Source organism: Mytilus galloprovincialis, chromosome 10 (assembly GCF_965363235.1).
Source record: "Mytilus galloprovincialis chromosome 10, xbMytGall1.hap1.1, whole genome shotgun sequence".
Taxonomy (NCBI): Eukaryota; Metazoa; Mollusca; class Bivalvia; order Mytilida; family Mytilidae; genus Mytilus; species Mytilus galloprovincialis.
Genome location: NC_134847.1, coordinates 44,974,529 through 44,995,797, shown reverse-complemented (window position 1 = coordinate 44,995,797; position 21,269 = coordinate 44,974,529). Strand labels below are relative to the sequence as shown.

The following is a 21,269-nucleotide window of genomic DNA, read 5'->3' as shown; positions in this document are numbered from 1 at the left end:
TTTCCGAAAAATCATTTCTTTATACCTTTACATATGATCCCTTATCATACCAAAACTGTTCCGAAGAGAAATCAAGGAAATCACATCGAAAGACATATAACACCTACTTAACACAACTCCGTTGACATCAAACTTTATTGAACAACACGAAAGAGGTTTTAAATAAATCAAAAGAAATTTTTAAATCGTGTTAAACGAAATCATCTATATCAAAAATACGGGGACATGGTATATCATTAAAGAATCGTCCGAGAAATCAACAGTAGCATGACTGTGTAATTGCAATCATTCATGCAACAAATTAAATTATTCCTGTGGATTCATTGATATTCGTTGGGAACCAATTTTCGTGGATTTCGTGGGTACAGAGGAACCACGAGTTTAACTACACAACGAATTTGAAATTTTCTAAAAAAATGTATTTAGACTTTGCCAAAACCACGATATCCACGAATATGCAAGTTTTTCTTGAACCACGAAAATTGATGCCCACGAAAATAAATGAATCCACAGTATACCTTTATATAAGAATAAGAAGTTTTAGTTTGATTGTTAATGAGACAGCTCTTAAAAAAGACCATAATGATGCAAAAGTAGACAGTTACATGTCGACTTATGACTTTCAATAACGAGCAAAACCTAAACCACACTACTAACAATAAAAGGTCCTTAGATGACGAATGTGAAGCAGTTCAAACGAGAAAAATAACGACGTAATTTACGCAGAAAATAATAAATGCAATCAATATGATATATACAGCAACAAACGACTACCACTGTCACTCATTCGCTGTTCACTGTTACCTAGCCGCTAAATAATATAAAAAAAAAAAACATGCAAAATCAAATCAAAGTAAAAACTTATTTTTAGAACTTAAGAAGTAAATAAAAGACTATGAGCAAAAATGTTACAAAATATTTAATAGATATGAATTACTTACCAAATGCAAGTGCCAGTAAATCAGACAAAGCTAGAGATGCAAGGTAGTAATTTGTCACAGTTCGCATGTAAAAGTTTTTCAAAATAACTACAAAGGTAAACAGGTTCCCCATAATCCCTGTGAAAAATATAGTTGTATAGATAGCTGTAAGACCAAAAACAATTGGGAACCTATTCCTTTTAGGTCCAAGGTACAATGACATATATTCCCTTTGGTTGAAATTTGTTGAATTTGGTACCAGAGCTAAACCCGTGGTTACATTGGCAAAAAAGTCACCATTCATAAATTCATTGAAAGATAATGCAAACAGATCGTCGTTGTCTTGAGAATAGTATGACTCGTTCGCTTCCCAATCATTGTTTGAAATTCCATCAATAAATTCACCAGATGACGTGCCATTGACCATTATTAGAGCTTCGAAGCACGGTCATCCTACCATTCTTAATATTAACTTGTTCAGCTATTTAATTAAAGATGATCATTGCTAATTTACTGTTACAACTACATTAATTTGACAAGATCTCAGTAATAAACTGATACAAGCATACTAATTTGATATGATCAGTAACGATACAAGAATACAACTCTATCACCAATTTTACATAGCCACCGATAATTGTTTCTAGTACGATACGAAGCATATATTACACATTCACTAATCCTTTGTCAAAAACATTTAGCATTTTTTTAAGTGACATTCTTTTAATTACAATAAATCTCGATAGTCATTTGCAAACTTAAAAAAAAAATCCAATTCAGTATCACACCCGCACTAAAAATAACCTCACTTTCAAACTGTCTTGATTGATTATTTCAACGAGCACTTGCAATAAGTTTACTACTTTCAAATTATTTATTATTAAACTATATTAGAGCCCTGGTGTCTAATTTTACAACAAAGTATAATAATTGTCCGCTTCTCTAATATAAAAGTGACATATAATTAATGACTTCGGCGAAACAAATTGAATATCGATTCCTTGTCCTTTTTCATATACTGCTTTAAGTCAACATAAATAAAATCTGTAATAAATATTCCTTTTTTAATCTTGTATTTTACTAGGAGCACAAAAACAATAGTTATTTCCGGAAAAGCCATTCGTTATATTCCCCAATTATCTTTTACATTACTTTACGACTATCGCAAAACTACTAGTTAGTCGCTTCCACGTAAAATGGCGTTCTTTTTAACTTATTTGACCTGACGTGCTTTTACCACTACAAAACAGTGATCCATTCATGGACATATGTTACTAACTTGTTACATGAAATGATCTACGATAATAACGTTGCTACTTATATAATGTCAGACATAAATTTCTGTAATCGTTTCATTTATGACAAGTTTTTCTGACGTGTATGTTCTTTTTATACAAGAAACCGTATTTTGTTAAAAACTGATATATAATATACTTATTAAGATTTTTCAACAGCATAATAATCTACTTAGAAAAAAAAAAAGAAAAAGATAAGTTTTATTGTTGGAAGTTTAATACTGCATATGAAAGGAACGACCATTTAACATAATCAAAAGGGGGATCTGTTTTTTCCTTAATATAAAATGTTTTGACCCCCACATTGATAAAGAAATATCGTTGTGAAGCAAATGAAGCATATTCTTCGGTTTTGTGACAATTTCTTAAACTTTTATCATAATAAAAAAAGTAAAGCAGTAGGGCCTTATAACATTTTATGTAAATGAAAGTTTAAACTGCATTCACACATAAAATTGTTTTGTCGCATTGTGTGATATATTTTCATGCCTCAATATCTCGGATAAGTAATATAAGTTTCAGCAATTACAAGAATAGTACAAGATGTTACACCTTTAGCGTTCAAAAGACAATTAATGTCTTTGTGTACTTAATTCAAGTCTTGTTTCTGCAGTAAATTACGATTTTAAGTGTGTTTATTACTTTTCAAAAGGATTATCTATGAGTTTTAGTATATGTAATATCATGTACATTCAATGTTAGTTACTTTTTGCGAACACTTGACAACTCATCATAATTTTACATTATCAGTCGCAAATATACATTATTGTCTGTAACTGATAACTAAACAATTCAATAACACTTGTACCCGTTTCTTAATGACATGCTATCGTGATATAACCAAGAATTATCTATGTATATATATACTTCTGAAAATTATCCAACGGAATCTACTTTAAAGAAATCAAATATAAACAGCAATGACTATTTAAATACTTCAGTTTGACACAGGGAACTCTACACAAAATTCACGATACAAGGAAAGATTTTTCGTTTCCTATTGTCAATTTTCTGTTTTTGGATGGTGATGATCCTTTGACATCGTCTAACGGGTTTATACATCCCAACTCGTTTTCTATGCTCGTGTATGTGATGACGTTTTGGATTGCAATGAACATAATCCTGACCACGTGGTATATTATTAAGCCATGGATTTCGTTAACACAAATTACTTAAAACTTTTACTAAAATCTTCCACAGATACAAATACTCGATTTAGAAGTTTGGTTGTATTAATTGCAAACACGATAGCCCATCATACTTTTTTCTGTTACTTTTTTCATGTGCGGTATTTTCATGTGTAGTATGCCGATATGAAAACTTGTCAAAAGAGACCAAATGACAACTATAATAGATCACCACACGACCTTCAACAATGATCGAAGCACATACTGCATAGTCAGCTATGAAATGCGAATAAACAAATAACGCATAGGATAAAGGGCAACAAACAACCACCACTAATTAACAGACTCCTGACTCGAGAAAGGCACATAAAGTCTTAATGTGAGGCATGATACTTGAGATTTGTCACAATTATTTATTTTGATAATACAAAAACACTTAAAGCAACTTTATGTTTTAAGACATGTTTGTTCTGGTTTTTTTTTTTCGATGAAAACAAGGGCTGGTTTTTTTTTTATATTATTGTGTACCTAATTTACAAATAAAAACACGACGATATATCACCATTTAGAGAGTAAAAAGCAACATTTTTAAGTGTAAAATCGATTACATTATTTGAAATCATTGTTTTATTAAAGAGTGATTTTAATGATCGAGCAAGTTTTTTTTCTTTTCTGTTTATTCAACATACTGTTATCGCGCGCATTGCCACGTTATCAATATCAATTTAGGTCATTAAGATTAATCAGAGAATATGTTTCTGTCTGTTTGCATTTCGGAAGATTGTCAATTTCCACTCATCAAAACAAAAAAATTGACGTCTAATCTTTTTCCCTGAGAGATAGGCATGTTCTATCTGCCGTGTTACTTACAAACGCAAGGAATGAATTTCACATATGACAGAGATAATTAACCTTCAGACAACCCAATAAGCAATCCTTAATGCATGCCGTATTAAACCGGTGACAAGAGGACAAGCATAGTGTGGATAAATTTGTAATGTCCCAGTAAAAAGCAAAATTGATTTTAAAAGGCTTTACTTACTTAGTGCATCGGAATCATCTTAGATATCTTAAGACTCTCGACCCAATTCAAAATGTGTAAAAGTAAACCATTTTAGGTCAAAGTATGACCTTCGACACAGATTTTGACTCACACCGAACAGCAAGCTTTAAAGCCCACCAAAATGATAGAGAGAATTAACCTACAGACAATCCAATAAGCAATCTTTAATGCATACCGTATTAAACCGGTGACAGGAGGACAAGCATATTCATTTTGGTGATAAATTTGTGATGTCCCAGTAAAAAGCAAAATTGATTTTAAAAGGTTTTACTTACTTAGTGCATCGGAATCATCTTAGATATCTTAAGACTCTCGACCCAATTCAAAATGTATAAAAGTAAACCATTTTAGGTCAAAGTACGACCTTCGACACAGATTTTGACTCGCACCGAACAGCAAGCTTTAAAGCCCCCCAAAATGATAGAGAGAATTAACCTACAGACAACCCAATAAGCAATCTTTAATGCATACCGTATTAAACCGGTGACAGGAGGACAAGCATATTCATTTTGGTGATAAATTTGTGATGTCCCAGTAAAAAGCAAAATTGATTTTAAAAGGTTTTACTTACTTAGTGCATCGGTATTATCTTAGAAATCTTAGACTCTCGACCCAATTCAAAATTTTTAAAAGTAAACCATAATAGGTCAAAGTACGACCTTCGACACAGAGTTTGACTCACACCGAACATCAAGCTTTATCGACCCCCCCCCCCCCCCCCCACAAAAAAAACCTTTAATGCATGCCGTATTAAACCGGTGACAGGAGGACAAGCATGTTGTTGGTAAATTTGTGATGTCCCAGTGAAAAGCAAGATTGATTTTAAAAGGCTAAGTTTACTTACTTAGTGCATCGACATTATCGCAGAATTAAGAAGATATGGTATGAGTGTCAATGAGACAACTCTCCATCTAAGTCACAATGTGTAAAAAGAAAACCATGATACGTCAAATTAAAACCTTCAACACAGAGCCTTGACTCGTATCAAACAGTAAGATTGAAAGGACCCCAAAATGAATAGTTTAAAACATTTCACTGGACAGAAAAAAACAACGGTCTAATCAATAAAAAAAACCAGAAACGAGAATCACTTGTGAACCACATCAACAAACGACAAGCACTGAAAAAGGCTCCTTTTAATTCCAGCATATTTATTCTTAACCTTTTTATTGTAATCCTTTTTTATTTTAAACCTTTTTATTCTAAACCTTTTTATTTTAAACCTTTTTATTCTAATATAAAAAAGAAGATGTGGTATGCTTGCCAATGAGACAACTCTCAACATTGACCAAAATGACACAGAAATTAACATATATAGGTCACCGTACAGCCTTCAACAATGAGCAAAGTCCATACCGCATAGTCAGCTATAAAAGGCCCCAAAATGACAACGTAAAACAATTCAAACGAGAAAACTACAGCCTTAGTTATTTAAAAAAATGAACGAAAAACAAATATGTAACACATAAACAAACGACAACCACTGAATTACAGGCTCCTGACTTGGGACAGGCACATACATAAATAATGTGGCGGAGTTAATCATGTTAGCGGGATCCAAACCCTCCCCCTAACATGGGACAGTGATATAACAGTACAACATGAGAACGAACTATAAAAATTAGTTGAAAAAGGCATAACTCATAAGTTGGACAAAAATACAAGTGGACGTGGCCGGGTACTTGTACATCCCAACAACAAAAAGACACCAAGAACAGATCTGAGAGTACTTGCAGTTAACTGACAGCTAGTACACCTAATAAAAAAATCATGCATCTAATACTAAATTATCAATTCGTTCACATCCAACATCCAATAGATTTAGAGTAAAGACGTTATAAACAGTCAGAGAAGAACATGACCTTGTGCAATGCCAAGATACAGGTATCGACAGATTGTAGATACATGAATGTGTATATGTATATAACATACTAGTAATTTCTAAACCTTTTCATTCTAAACCTTTTATTCTAAACCTTTTTATTTTTAACCTTTTTATTCTAAACTTTTTTTATTCTAAACCTTTTTATTCTTAACCTTTTAATTCCAAACCTTTTTATTATTAACCTTTAATATTCTAAACCATTAATTATAGTACTTGTAAGGTTAATGATTTCACCAGCTACGGTCATGTATTTACTTTAAAGTTATACAAAGAAAAGACGTCTTCTGATTTGGAGTGCGGTGGAGTGGGGGTTTACATATTATATCGAACATCCTGGATTAATTTTATGATACTGGTTTGCATTTTGAAATTAAACCGTAACCTAGTGTTCTTTTACTGTGATTAGCTTGCTGAACAGAACTTAAAAATAGCCACAGTTAACAGATGAAGTTAAGCCAAAAGAAGAAAGAATTGATTTGTGATTTCTGGCAAAATTGGAAAGAGTAATCATGTAAAGAAATTGAGCAGATGTTTAGCCCTATCGTTCCTATTCGTAAATCAAAATAGATGCAATAGCTTGAACTTAGTCTTAAATAGGACAACTATAGAAATTGTACTAATATTGATTATAACCCAATTCCAGGACTCCTGAACTCTAACATTTTCCCCTGAATTTTTGTAATATTGTGTCAAAATGATGCGCGACAAGATGGCATTATATACATTTAATTAGGATAATATGTAACATAGTCGTAAATTATAACACACTTCAAGTATGCTATTTCAGAATTAAAAGCGTTTATTTTTTGGTTATGATTTCAAAATCGTATATTTAAATTTGTAAGAGGCTACATCGTTCTTAACAATGAAAATACAATTAATTACCAAAATACCTACATGTATATCTCATTCTTTTCAAAGGCAAAAGATACACACTTGTGTTTATTAATTAAATTTCTTATTACAGGCATATATTTTATTTGTCAAGTTTTTGTATTTTTTGGCACACTCCCCGTTTCCATTCTTATATCTTTTTTAATGTTTATTAATTGTTTATTAAAAGTACGAAACTAAAAGATCTAGTGGAATAAAAGATTACCACCTGAATATAGAATAAGTAAATAACCTCAAATACGACTACCAACTTGATATTAACACATAAACGTAGTATGTCTTTAATTGGTTTGTTTTGGTTTTATCTGGGTTTAATTTTTATCAACGATTTTTCTTTTAATGATCAATTTCAGATTTCAATGTAATATTACTGTCACTTTGATTTCTATTTTCTTCCTATACGTGTCAATTTTAAGTTTAGTTGATAGCGTGAAATAAATTTTTCCGGAAAAAGAGCGTAACGTGTAAACATTAAGCTTGTTATCGTAAGGTTGAAAACAGTAGTTTTTTGGGTAAAGATTACAATGTTAAATAATGAATGCTAACGAGACACCATGAGAAACCCCCCGTACCTGGATGCGGGCTTCAGTTGGCCCTAAAGAAAATTGTGTACTACATGTAGTTCATATGAAATCGAAGTCACACTAAACTACGAACCATATGAAACTACGAACCATATGAATGAACCGAAGTTGTAAAAACGAAAAAAAAAAAAAGAAAAAAAAAAAACAATCCAGATTTACAATGGGTCGAGGTTTCTGACTTTGGACAGACGCAAAAATGCGACTGGGTTAAACCTGTTTTGAGATATCTTAATCCTCATAATATACCTCTAGGCAATGTAGTCTGAGAATAAACAAACACACATCAATGCAATTTATCCCAATCATACAAGAATAGAGTTGTTAGACAATCTTAAATATGGTTAGGTTAAACAATTTTGTATTTTTTTCTATATTTGAAACGGGAATGTACATTCCTGTTTTAATCTTGCATTCTAACCATACACAAGACACACCATCTGGAGGTTAACATAAATAGCACCAAGCATTATTAATAACCTTCTTTGCATTCCAATCGTTATTTATACAAAGCATTATCAAGGCAAAATCAAGTATTATTTTAATAATAAAAAAAATGCATCTGTTTCCTTAATATACATAATAAATACATTGATATCAGATTTATATAATAACGTTGAATTCTGAATTAAGCTTTCAGACTGAGACTGTTTCATTTCATATAAAAATATAAGGACGTTGTAACATAGCTAATGAACTATTCACCACCAGATACCAACGTAAAAGACTGTAAACGACAATAGGAACTTCAATATTTCGAAAAAAAAAAAAAAAAACAATGATTTCGTGTAGTTAGCTATACAAGTCCATAACAAATTGAAACAATTTATTAGTAAAAAAAAAAATATATTATCGGCCCGGTTTAGGCTACAAGCAGTAAACCAAACCAATAATGACAAAGAGCAACCGAAATCAATCATGGAATAATAGACTTATGATGAGTAGACATATATCGAATTTGATAGGTTTTACAGCCGATTTCAGTGAGCATGTACAATGTAGCTTAAGGTAATATCTTTGGTTAGAATACTTGCTAGCTGAACCGTGAAGTCATTGTTAGGTTAGGTAAACTAACCTCCTTTTACAGTAGACTAGTCCGACAGATAATCAATCTATCTGGCTGTAGGACTAGGCTACTTCGAAAGGAGGGTAGTATACCTTTCCCAACAATGACTTTACGGTTCAGCTAACAAGCAAACGAACAGAAGATGTTACCTTTAGCTACATTCTCATTGAAATCAGCTGTAACATGAATGTTAGCTCTTATCTCCACTCTAGTCAGGTAACAGTGGTATACCAACACACCTTAAAATATTAATCTTTACAGGTCAAACATAATTAGTCCAAAAACATATTGAAAAGAAGAATAACCCTGTATAATGTCTGATATATATAGATGATATATGATAACTAGGTGATATTCAAAACTCTGAAGTCGAAGAAAAACAGACAACGCAATGCCAAACAACGAAAAACGACAAAAATACAACAACATCTTCAAAATAGTAAAAGACAAACCAGATAAATAATTAAAATATAGATTCCACAACTGCAGTTGTCTTAATTATTTAAAAAGCTCGGCAAGCCTCGCGCTTTAAATATTAAAATTTAACTGTCTCGAGTGGAGAAATATCGTAATACACTTGTTGCAGTTGTGGAATCTATATTTCTCCACTCGAGACAGTTAAATTTTAATATTTAAAGCGTGAGGATTGCCGAGCTTTTCAAATAATTAAAATTTAACTGTTGAGAGTGGAGAAATATCGTGATACACGAGTTACCGTGGTGGAATCTGTTTCTCTAATGATTTTTGTCCTTTCTTTTCAAAGATTTGAGGAATGTTGTGTATTTTTGATGTGACGTCATCAGGCATGGTCGCCATTTTCATGACGTCACAATAAGAAAATTTAACGTCACAATTCAAACAATCATTTGCCGGAAACAGATTTTTCACTAGTGAGGAGAAGTATTTTTCTCACACCGGTCAGGAAATGCATGTGAGAATATAGCACAAAAATTAGAAAAGGGATGATCTCAGGTATTCCACAATGGTAAGCAACTCCTGCACCGAATGTTGTACTAGTAACCTATACATGTATATAAAGTATGCTAGATACACTTACTGGAAATGTGAGGATATGATTGAAGCTTTAAATTTTCTGCTAGATAACATTTATGTACGTTTCGGCGATAAAGTGTATCGTTAGGTAGTAGGTATTCCTATGGACACCAACTGTGCCCCTTTAATAGCAGATTTATTTCTATATTGCTATGAATCCCAGTTTATGACCAAACTCAGTAAAGACCCATCATTGTTATATTTGGTTGATACATTCAAAAATACCTACCGTTATCTGGATGTTATTTTTTCGTTGAATAATCCAGAGTTCGCTATATATACTTCAGAAATTTACCCAAAAGAACTTACTATAACTAAATCTAACATAAACAGCAGCAGTTGTCCTTTTCTAGATTTAGACATTTCAATTTCAAACGGGAAACTTCATACTAAAATTTACGACAAAAGAGACGGTTTTTCATTTCCTATTGTTAATTTTCCTTTTTTAGACGGCGATGTGCCTTTGGCTCCATCATACGGTGTTTATATACCCCAACTCGTTCGGTTTGCCCGTGTGTGTTCGGATGTCATAGATTTTAACGAAAGTAATCAATGCATCACTGAGAAATTGCTGTGTCAGGGATTTCGATGCCATAAATTACTTAAAACTTTTACTAAATTCTTTCATAGATACAAAGATTTGATTAGTAAATTTGCCTATACCTGTAGAAAACTGATTAAAAATGGTATTTCACATCCTACATTTTTTGGTAATATTTTGCTTAAAGCAAGGAAATCCCTATGTGATCCGTGTAAACTCATTGAACCTTTAAACAAACTTATAAGTAAAGGTTATCGTACCAATATTGTAATTAGATCTCCGAATATAGTTTACATTGGCACTAATGTCGATTTTGTCATATTTAGCAAATTAAAACATAACTATATTGTATCTTCTTTTGAGGCGGGATGTATAGAGACACAGACACGTTAATTTTTATCTCTATAGAAGTCGCTCCTCACTATCCTACTACCTGTCGATACATTTATTTTTGGCATTGCACAAGTCATGTCTTCTCTGACTGTTCATGACGTTAAAATACTAAATCCCTGGGATGTGTTTTAATTGATTTTAGTCTCTGATGCATGATGTTTTTATTATTAATTGTTTTTGGCTTTTAACTAGCTTTCAGTAACTGCGAGTACTCTCAAATCGTATTTTCTTGTTAATTCCTGTTGATACTGTTTATAATGTTTTTTTGTTACTTTATATTTATATGGATCTGGTCTATATACCAGCTTTGATTATTTGGAATATATTCTAAGTTTCCCTTCTTCTTTCTACATTTGTATAAACTTCACATTCGATTTTTACCTGTGCACCTGCTTTCGACTAAAATCGTACCGTGTGAACAGTAAAATCTGAAGTCGAAAGTCAAGTCGAAACGTCGTTTTGAAATCGAAACGTACGCTATTTCCATTCGACGTTTTGACTGGAATCGGACCGTGTGAACGCCAAATCGACTAAATTTATCAGTCAATTGAAAAAATCAAGCTTATAAATTTAATCGACAATATTCCGATTTTCGCATCATTCTAAACGTTTTTAATTCGTAAAGGAAACATAGTCATCTTTTGTTCATAAACCTGGCCACCGTTTTACAAAGCCTTCGGAAGTCTATGTGTCATTAGATCCATAGTGGCAACTATCGTTAATAAATCTTAGATTTTTATACAACCGTTTCACAAGGCGTCGTAATTAATGATCGTGAATAATAGGTAAATCCTGCCATAATTTACTACTGCTATATTATCGTGTACTTGGCTGGGGGACTATGGTTAGACCAAGTTACGAAAAGGGGATGTGGTTCCTATAAATGATAAGAACTGGCGGACTTACATGGCGTTAATAGGGCGACAAGTGCTAAATGCAATACATCCAATAGCACTTCCAAAGTCAGGAGGAATTGGATGAATTTGCCTGTTCAAGAATTACAAAAAAGAAGCCTGAAGATACCGCGCTGAAGTACGTCCATTATTAATAGTTCATTATTCATTATTCAATATTAAAAAATGAATAATGAATAATGAAATAGTTTATATTTCATTATTCAAATTGAAGCGGTGAATAGTGAAATAAATATAAAAAAAAATTGAATGTGACACTATAACTGTATCTTGATTCGCAATCACCATAAGAGGGTTTACGGAAGATCTAAATGCCACAATATGCGTAAAAATGAGGAAATACGTGTAGCTAAGTTTGAATAATGAAATGGAAATTTTGAATAATGGAATGGACTGGCAGGACCCTTCAGCCCCTAATAACAGATATATATTATACCTCGATCGAAAGCTTATTGATAGAGGAACAAAATGTATATAGTCAATATTTTCCGAAACGCATATTAGAGGAGTAACGTAGGACTTAAATATCGAAATACGCGTGAACATTGAGAAATAGTAAGTAGGGACTGAAGGGTCATTTATTATTCATTATTCATTTTTTAATATTGAATAGTGAATAGTGAACTATTTCATTATTCATTATTGAATAATGAATAATGAACTATGAATAATGGACGTACTTCAGCGCGGTCCTGAAGATTAAGGAAGTGTTTCATACACAGGCGCTTGCATGTTTCTATCCATGGGAAGACCCACTATGAACATATCTCCAAAGGATGACGAGGGGCCAGCATTTGTTTGTCGTGAGCAGTTCCGTGCATTGAATGTGCAAGCCGTATATGATGCAAATCTTAAAAGTATTAATTCACTTTTAACTCAACTTATTTCCTTCCCGGCTTGCTGTCTTCTGGACTAGACAATGTTCTAAATTAGGCTTTCTATCACGTCCGCGTTCTTATATCTATTTATAAATATTTCACTTCAAACACAGTGGTAATCGAGAAAGCGTTTAAAAGAGGATGTGTTATTCCCAAATAAAAGAGCTCATAATGAATTGATTAATACAATGTATTATCATTATTATTTTTTTTACAAATAATTCACCAAAACAATATACATAGTTACAATAGTATAAATTGCACCTATTTTGAAAAAAAATTCCCCTACGTTTTTTTTTTTATTATTTCGACAAAAGTTTCCTTTCTGTGTTTATTTTGTAGAGGTATCATGCATATTGTTAACACCAATTTAATTTTGAATTTTGAAAAAAAATGTCGATTTTAAAAGCTCACAAGAGCTTGTGTTACTTTGTTTACTATGTATCGACAATAAATAAAACTTTGATTTTGAATCCATATTGAATCAAAGAAAAATTGGTCTGAACGGACCTCCAAACGATCCAGGATTCCGTAATGAGGAGTACCCAAATTGCAACGGCCATACTTAAATCCAGTTATTAAAAATTGAATAACAGATGTTTTGTTCCATTTCTCCAAATATAAAGATTATAGTCTAGAATACCGTCGCTAGCCGATGTATTTTCTTTGATATATAAGCATACACTAAATGATGCCCGCGAAATTGCAGTACAATTTAGCAAGTGTTGAAACAAAAAGTGGGGACACAGTAAGGATTTGGATACGGTTAATGCATTTAATTCTAACTTTTAAAAAAGATGAATATTAGGAACATTATGCAAAAGACCCCATAAATTTCGGTTTGAAAATAAGAATATTAAATACCATTAAGAAAAGTGTGTATGTGTGATTTTCAGTAGTTTTTTTTTACCTTTAAACTCAACAACCGTATGCATTGACCTTACCGAAAGGGGTCAAAATGAATAACACAATGGAAAATATTCTATCTTAATGGAATGAAAAATAAAATCTATACCACTTCCAATGGCGGATCCAGAAATTTTCATAAAAGGGGGCCCATTGACTGCCTAAGAGGGACTCCAGTTATGCTTCAGTGATTCCTTATTTAATCAACCATTTTTTTCCACAAAAGAAAGGGGGTGATCCCCTGCCTCTGGCTTCATCAGGAATCAACCCCTATTGTATCTCAGAAACCATTGACGATAATCCAAATCATGAAAATAGCTGGGAGTATAGCTTATAGGATCATATTAATACTGAATATTCGAATGGACATTTTAAAGGAAATCAAATCATGCTAGCTATTCCTTGTCCGATAATGTTATGACGTGTAGCGACCTTGAATCTTGGCAATTTTTTAAAGGGATTGAAAAGTCTCATATCCTTTTATTTATTCTAAATTTTCCAATTTATGGTATTGCACAAGCTGGACTATATCAAAGTTTCAAAGACCTTTAGCATTATTTTATAAAAAGGTATTATTTTCCTATATTCATGCCACCCCTAAACCCAACTTTAGTTCGCACATGAATAAAGTTCTTTATTTTCCAATTAATATATTTCGAAATAAGTTTGAAAAAAACAAACAAATAATTATAAATACTTGAGAACATTATAAATAAGAGTATGTGGTATAAGTGCCATTGAGAGAACTCCGCATCCAAGTCCCAGCGAATTAAAGCTAACCGAGAATTATAGGTCCAAGTACGACCTTCAACACGGAGCCTTCTTTTGATTAGCTGACCAAAAACAGCAAAATATAAAGGGTCTCAAAATGACCAGTGTACACATTTTCAAACAGCTAAACCAACGGTCTAATCTATTTACAAAACGGGAAACAACCCAGATGCTCCGCAGGGCGCAGCTTTATAAATAGTTGACACAAAATAGGTTTCTGACACAGAATGAATGTGGTCTAAAAACTTTAAAAAAATAAATTGGACATTTTCTTATTATGGTCCAATATCCAAAATCTAAATACATGGTTAGTTCAGCATATCAAATAACCCCAATGTTATGACGTGATACCAATATACGACAAAAAAAATTAATTTTGCGGTCATATAAAAACATCTATGAAACTCACAAACGACATCCATTTAACAACATGCCTTGGGACAGATGCATCATGATAATATAGCAAGTATGAATGTTTTAAAAGGCGCCAACCTTCGCCCTTACCTAAAAGGAGTACGTATATGTATGACATTACAACACGAAAAGAATACACAAAAACATGTGCCTATTAAACAAAGACGTACATGTAGTAATAAATTAAGACCCACGAAGCAACTGTTATCTGTTTTAGAGTTCCATTCTTTAATCGTATCGAGTTCTCTTTTTAATCTATATTTTAAATACAAGTTTCATATTTTGAATATTGAAATCGGGTTAAAATTTTCTACTAGCATTAAAATTGATGTAAAAATATCCGTTACTTTTTTTCTAGATCTGAGAAGAAAATCAACTCTGTTACACCATGGAAGTATTATATTGTCAATATAATACTTCCATGGTTACACTAATATATCCGAAAAATTAAGAGTGTCACATGGTGTCTCTATATGTCATCTGAATTACAATGTATGTTATTGTTCTGTTATTTATATATATTCGCCATGATCTGCAATAAATTTTTAAATGTTATTTTGGCATACCATACTTGATAGAAGTGCGGACGTGAAAGAAAGCACTCTTCACCAAAACTTCTTGATATTAGCTACATTCCACGGATTTTACATTTCGAGTATTCCGTCTTTTATAAAACATAGTACGTGTATCTGAAGAGAGAAGTTGTATTAGAATTAAATTTTACACCGGTATCAATATGTGTCATATGTTGGGTGTAGTCTGTAGAATCTATTTTCAAAACTGTGTTTATTTAGAAAACAGAGATTACATGCTGAACAAATTTCTGCATTTTTCACCATTGTTTCAAGATTGATAATCATATAATTTGAGTATTTTAAAAATGACCATAATTGATATATGAACAAAAATTATTCAAGATAACCTTATAACTCATTATGCACTCTTTACTGTGCTAAATATTTCGCCAAGCTTGGGTCTTTTATCTCTAGTATCTTAACGGAAATTACATGTTTGCGAAGAAACATTTATTACGACCAGTACGATCACTATGATAGTCTCAATTAAGATGGTAGTGCAATGTGTATTAAAGATAATAATATTAAAGAAATATAAAATATCTGATAAAGCAGTAAAAGCTACAGGTATACATAAAAAAAGCTGGCTAGACGAAACAAATATTTTGGAGAATTTAGGAATAGTCCTTGGAAATTCATTATCAAATCACCATTCAATAAACTAATATTTGTTTAAACTTTAATAATACTTGCGTATAAAGATAATTTCGGAAGTTGCTGCGTTTTAGAAATATAAAAAAGCACTTGTTCAAATCTGATGAAAATCGAATGGAAAATCGTATCGTGTGAACAGAACGCTGTACGATTTACCTGTGCGACAGTGTCAAGTCGAATGGAAAATCGAACGGAAAATCGTATCGTGTGAATGCACCTTTAAATGACTAAGACCGACTTAGGCTAATTTGAGGGGTGGTCGGAGTGGTCCTGATCCCGAAATTCCGGGCTTAAAACCGTGAAATCCCGAAATGCAGAATTTAAAGAAATTCATATCCCGAAATTCCGAAATCGAAAAATATATTCCCGGACCCCCTAAGGATCAATCCCCAAATCCCGAGCTTAAAAACACCCGATCCCACGCCCCAAAAAATGGTCCTGCCTCCATCTTATCTCTACCTTACTTTCATTTTTGCCAAATCACTTTTTTCCCTTTCAACAATAATTTTTTGTGCCCCATTTATGGGCATTATGTTTTCTAGTCTGTGCATCCGTGCGTTCGTTTGTTCGGTCGTTCGTCCGTCTGTCACGCTTCAGGTTTAAGTTTTTGGTCGAGGTAGTTTTAAATGAAGTTGAGCATGTTTTACTTATTTTAATATATATGCAAGTGGTATATGACCACTTAAATAGTAAAGATTAAAAAAAAAAAAAAAAACAGTAGACAGAATCTGGGACTTTCTATACTAAAGTTACAACAAAAGTCCCTAACAGAATACAGAGAGTCTCTATATATTGAGTAGTATAATCGTAGTTTACATGTAGATAAACGCGAAAAATAATTGTCCTCTATAAGGAGGTATGATAGTTGTGGTTCTTGCGATCTAAACACCATGATATAGAGAACGCTCTGATTGGCTTGTTTATTTTTCATTTTTGTTATCTATCATACGATTGGTTGTATTTGTGCATGTTTCAAACCGGAAGTCTTATATATGACTAAAAGTCAGTCCGATGACGGAATCATAACCGGACTTCTTTTTTGTCGTTTTTCTCCCAACATAACTCAATCTTAATAATCATAAGAATGGATGACAAATGCGACTAATCATGTTATCTATAGCACACAGAGGCATGATGATTGATTTATTGTGGAAGGAAGAGAAGCGACACACAAAATGAGGTCTTCTCGTTTAATAGTATAGATAAGACCGTTGGTTTTCCCGTTTGAATGGTTTTACACTAGTGATTTAGGGGCCCTTTATAGCTTGCTGTTCGGTGTGAGCCAAGGCTCCGTGTTGAAGGCCATACAATAACCTATAATGGTTTACTTTTTTAAAATTGTTATTTGGATGGAGAGTTGTCTCATTGGCACTCACACCACATCTTCCTATATCTATATAAAGATATATATATATATATCACTAAATATATGAAAAGTTTATGACAACCTTTTAGTACATTTTCAGAAGTTACATCCTCCTTTTAGCCCAAAGCTATATCAATTATGTTCAGAGATATTCCACAAGCACAGCTCTTTCATACGAAACTATTATGATTTTTATGTTATGACAATAATTTGTACTTTAGATTTAGGTTAAGATAATATGGGTCAATGAGCTATGGTTTTACACTAGTAATTTTTGGGGCCCTTTATAGCTTACTTTTCTGTGTGAGCCAAGGCGCCGTGCCGTACTTTGACCTATAATGATTTACTTTAACAAATTGTGACTTGAATGGAGAGTTGTCTCTTTGGCACTCATTCCACAGCTTCTTATATATAATTACTAGCTTGATTTTTATTTTGAATAGTGCTGAAAATTTGAGTACATTAATTTTGTACGATATGTCAATGATCTTCTTTAGTCCATATCTAGTCTTTCCTAAGTATATACTATTACGTCAAGTTGTCAAGTCAGTATCTATAGTCGGTTAATGAACTATAAATCTATGTTCAATTAGAACCTCAAGGAGAGGGGAAACGGATGCCACAAACAATTCCAGGATTTATTTCAATGTAAGTCATTGATACTTTTATTTCCCACAGACATATTGAACAAGTAACCACTAAGGAATTATTGATTGGTTTTATTGAAATTTTCCTTTCAGTTTGAATCAGAAAGAGCAAAGAAAACATTTATTCGAGTGATTTAGATGGACAATATGGCTATGTTTCATACATTGTATGATGTCTACTGGGAAACCAAGCTTCTGCCCGCGTACTATATGTTTATGATTAATGATCTTTATTGCAAATACTACTGGAAAATATTATTTATATCCAAATAAACAGTCAACTATTAACAAATAGAGAACATGTGAAATGTGTATAAAATGATAGACAATACCAACATATCTTAGTTGTAAGTTTGTGTTATGTGAAACGGAATCCCGACCTTTATAAAGGCCTTAAGTAATAATAATGAACTTCTTACGAATGATATTAATAAGCTGTACTGAACTGAACATGATTTCTTATGAATGAATTTTTGAAAGGTATGCGAAAAATTAACAATTAAGAATATTAAACTGTCGTGTAATAAAAAACTTCGACCATTGAAAAAAAAAAAAAAAAAAAATTGCAACAATGAAAAAAATTAATTCTAGAGACAAATGAATGTTTGATTATTATCTATTACAGTACGAAAGATAAAAGTAAAATAACATAACAACACAACAAGAACTGTAATTATCAAGATTGGTCTGAAAAAACATGAGTTTATACTTACCCGTAAACAACAATGTTCAATCGAAGAAAATATCTGGGGTACCAATAAGTAAAAGCAAACACAAATATTCAAAAGACATGTACCCAAACAGCTCTACAACCGACAAATATTCAAGCCATATACCAAACTGCAATCGTTTAGAGTTTGGATAATATATGAATAAATTAGACAGATTTAAACTATCAAGGATCTGGGCCATCGCTACAAATGATCGATCGAAATAACAAACAAACACCAAGACCACCAAGGATGTTAATGGGAAAGGAAAATGCCCATGCGGCCCCCGATTCATATCATGCATCCCCCGATCCATGTCATGCATTTTAAGGACACTGTCAATGGAAATCAAATGAAATGTCATTAACATCGTATCCTTTTTTCTCGTTATGTTCTATTTAAGTTTTTCTTTAACATTTCGATAGAGTTAATTTGTTGAGATTACATCATTTGCCAACAAAATACTATCCGTATTCATATTTAACAGAGTCATCATTTTTTCATTGATTTACTAGTATCTTATGATATACATAATAATTATATCTAAGAGGATTTGCATTTATTTCTCTGAAATACTCTGTGGTTGTCTTTAATTTGATCAGAATTCGGAATCTTTGTTAATAATGATTTATTATTATAATATTGGTTCATGCAAAGTGTTAGCGTAAACTATTCGTTCTGATTTCTAGGTGCAAAACATCCATTCAAAGGTAATGACCGATTTGTTGTTTCAAACATATGCATGCATGTAGACATACAAAGAATTAGTTTATTTGAACAACTCTGGAGCTATGATTATTAATCGTTATAGTTTGAATAATTTGTAAAACAGAACTAAAATGATAAGCACGTTTGATCTGCAGTTTTTAAAAGCACATACGATTGCATTTCATTTTTAAATGCTCGAAACTTAAAAGACAATCTTATGAAATGAAGTACCCACAGATGAATATTTTAAACAATTCAGACTTAATTAATACCTCATTTATAAAAAATAATTTATGATAAAATAGATGTGTTAAAAACCAACACTGTTAATCCAATATCATAAAAGATCATAAAAGACATATAAAATTCGGCGTTTTGCATTTGCGCCGATTTTTTTTACAGGTAAATTACAGGTGAATAGATATAAGAAGATGTGGTATGAGTGCCAATGAGAGAAGTCTCCATCCAAGTCATGTTATTTTTCATCTATCATTATAGACCTCTTCCGTTAGCCACTTGTACAAATTTAAGGAATTATCACATGTATATAACTGATGTCTCCTGCTCACCACGGGGAGGTGGAAGAAGGCCTACAAGATACATCTCCAGACGTTTTCCTTGGTCGTACACGTAGTTCTTTAGCCTCTGTCTTTCGGACATCTACAACATGGTTTTGAAAATAGAATCCATGGTGACTCTGGCTTTATACGATTTTATGGTACATTAGTAAGATATGTTGTTATGTTTCAGGACACTGATCTCATGATATGTATGGCCCTCGATAATTAAAGAATTGACCCCTCGGCTCGTTTCAGTGTGCAATATGTACATCATGTTACAACGAAGTTCCATAACAATATGAATCAAAATTAACATAAATGATCAACATTTATAACCAGATTTCACCAATGGTATAGTACAGTACATGTACAACAAGTATTAACTTACCTGTAAATCTAATTAGGAGCAAATATAAAATCGGCGCAAATGAAAGAATGAACATTTTCAAAATCGGCGCAAATGTCATACGCCCTTAAATAATAAATAAATACAAAAACATAGAAATATTCCCCAACCATAGATATGAGGATTGAAATCTGGTATATACACCAGACGCGTTACGTGTACAAAGATTCGTCAGTGACACTCGAATGAAAAAAACTCGATACTCTTAAGTATATCAAACACTAGTAATGTTTGGGGGCACTTTATAGCTTGCTGTTCGGTGTGAGTCAAGGCTCCGTGTTAAAGATGGTACTTTGACCTTTAATATTTTTTTTTTTACAAAATATGACTTGGATGGAGAGTTGTCTCATTGGCACTCATACCATATTTTCTTAAATCTACAAACGTCTCCTATTACATCTTACTTTCCTGCACTGATTTTAAGATATTTTGCAGTAGGTGTATATAAGTAATAGCTTTACTTATATAATTTTTCTGCACTTCTACACTTCATGATGTAAAGCAATGAATTCCAATGCCTTTCTTTGGAAATGTGATTATGATGACCATAAACATTAGGAACACCATTTATCTCAGTTGAATTTCAATTTTCTCCAGACATGAAATTTGTTATCTGTAAAGTTTCTAAACTATTTTGTAATAAATGAAATTTAACACGCAGTATCCGAGACATCGTATTTCTAACATTGAAACGGTATTATTCGGTCAATAATACAAGGAAAAATTACTATGGGGACAAGCAATTGGTACGCAGACTGTGAAATAACAAAAGGCAAAAAAAAAAAAAAAAAAAAGAACAGACGAACAGCATCCGACAAAGCTCTACATTGAAACGAGGTTGAGCTACACAAAATCTACAACTACCGCAGGAACAAAAATGGCTGTATGGGTGTTGTATGTTCTGATTCTACACGCATTTCAGTACTCTATCATTTTACCAAT

General features: G+C 32.3%; 1 protein-coding gene across 1 annotated transcript in view; it reads right to left on the bottom strand.

The window, feature by feature from the left end:
* Positions 1-2,120, bottom strand: part of LOC143047632 (pyrokinin-1 receptor-like) — a 40,460-nt gene extending 38,340 nt beyond the window's left edge. The window contains exon 1 of the mRNA XM_076220796.1: positions 942-2,120. Coding sequence (XP_076076911.1) covers positions 942-1,347 — 406 coding nt within the window. The 5' untranslated portion in view covers positions 1,348-2,120. The remainder of the gene's footprint in view (positions 1-941) is intronic.
* Between the last annotated feature and the right edge of the window lie 19,149 nt (positions 2,121-21,269).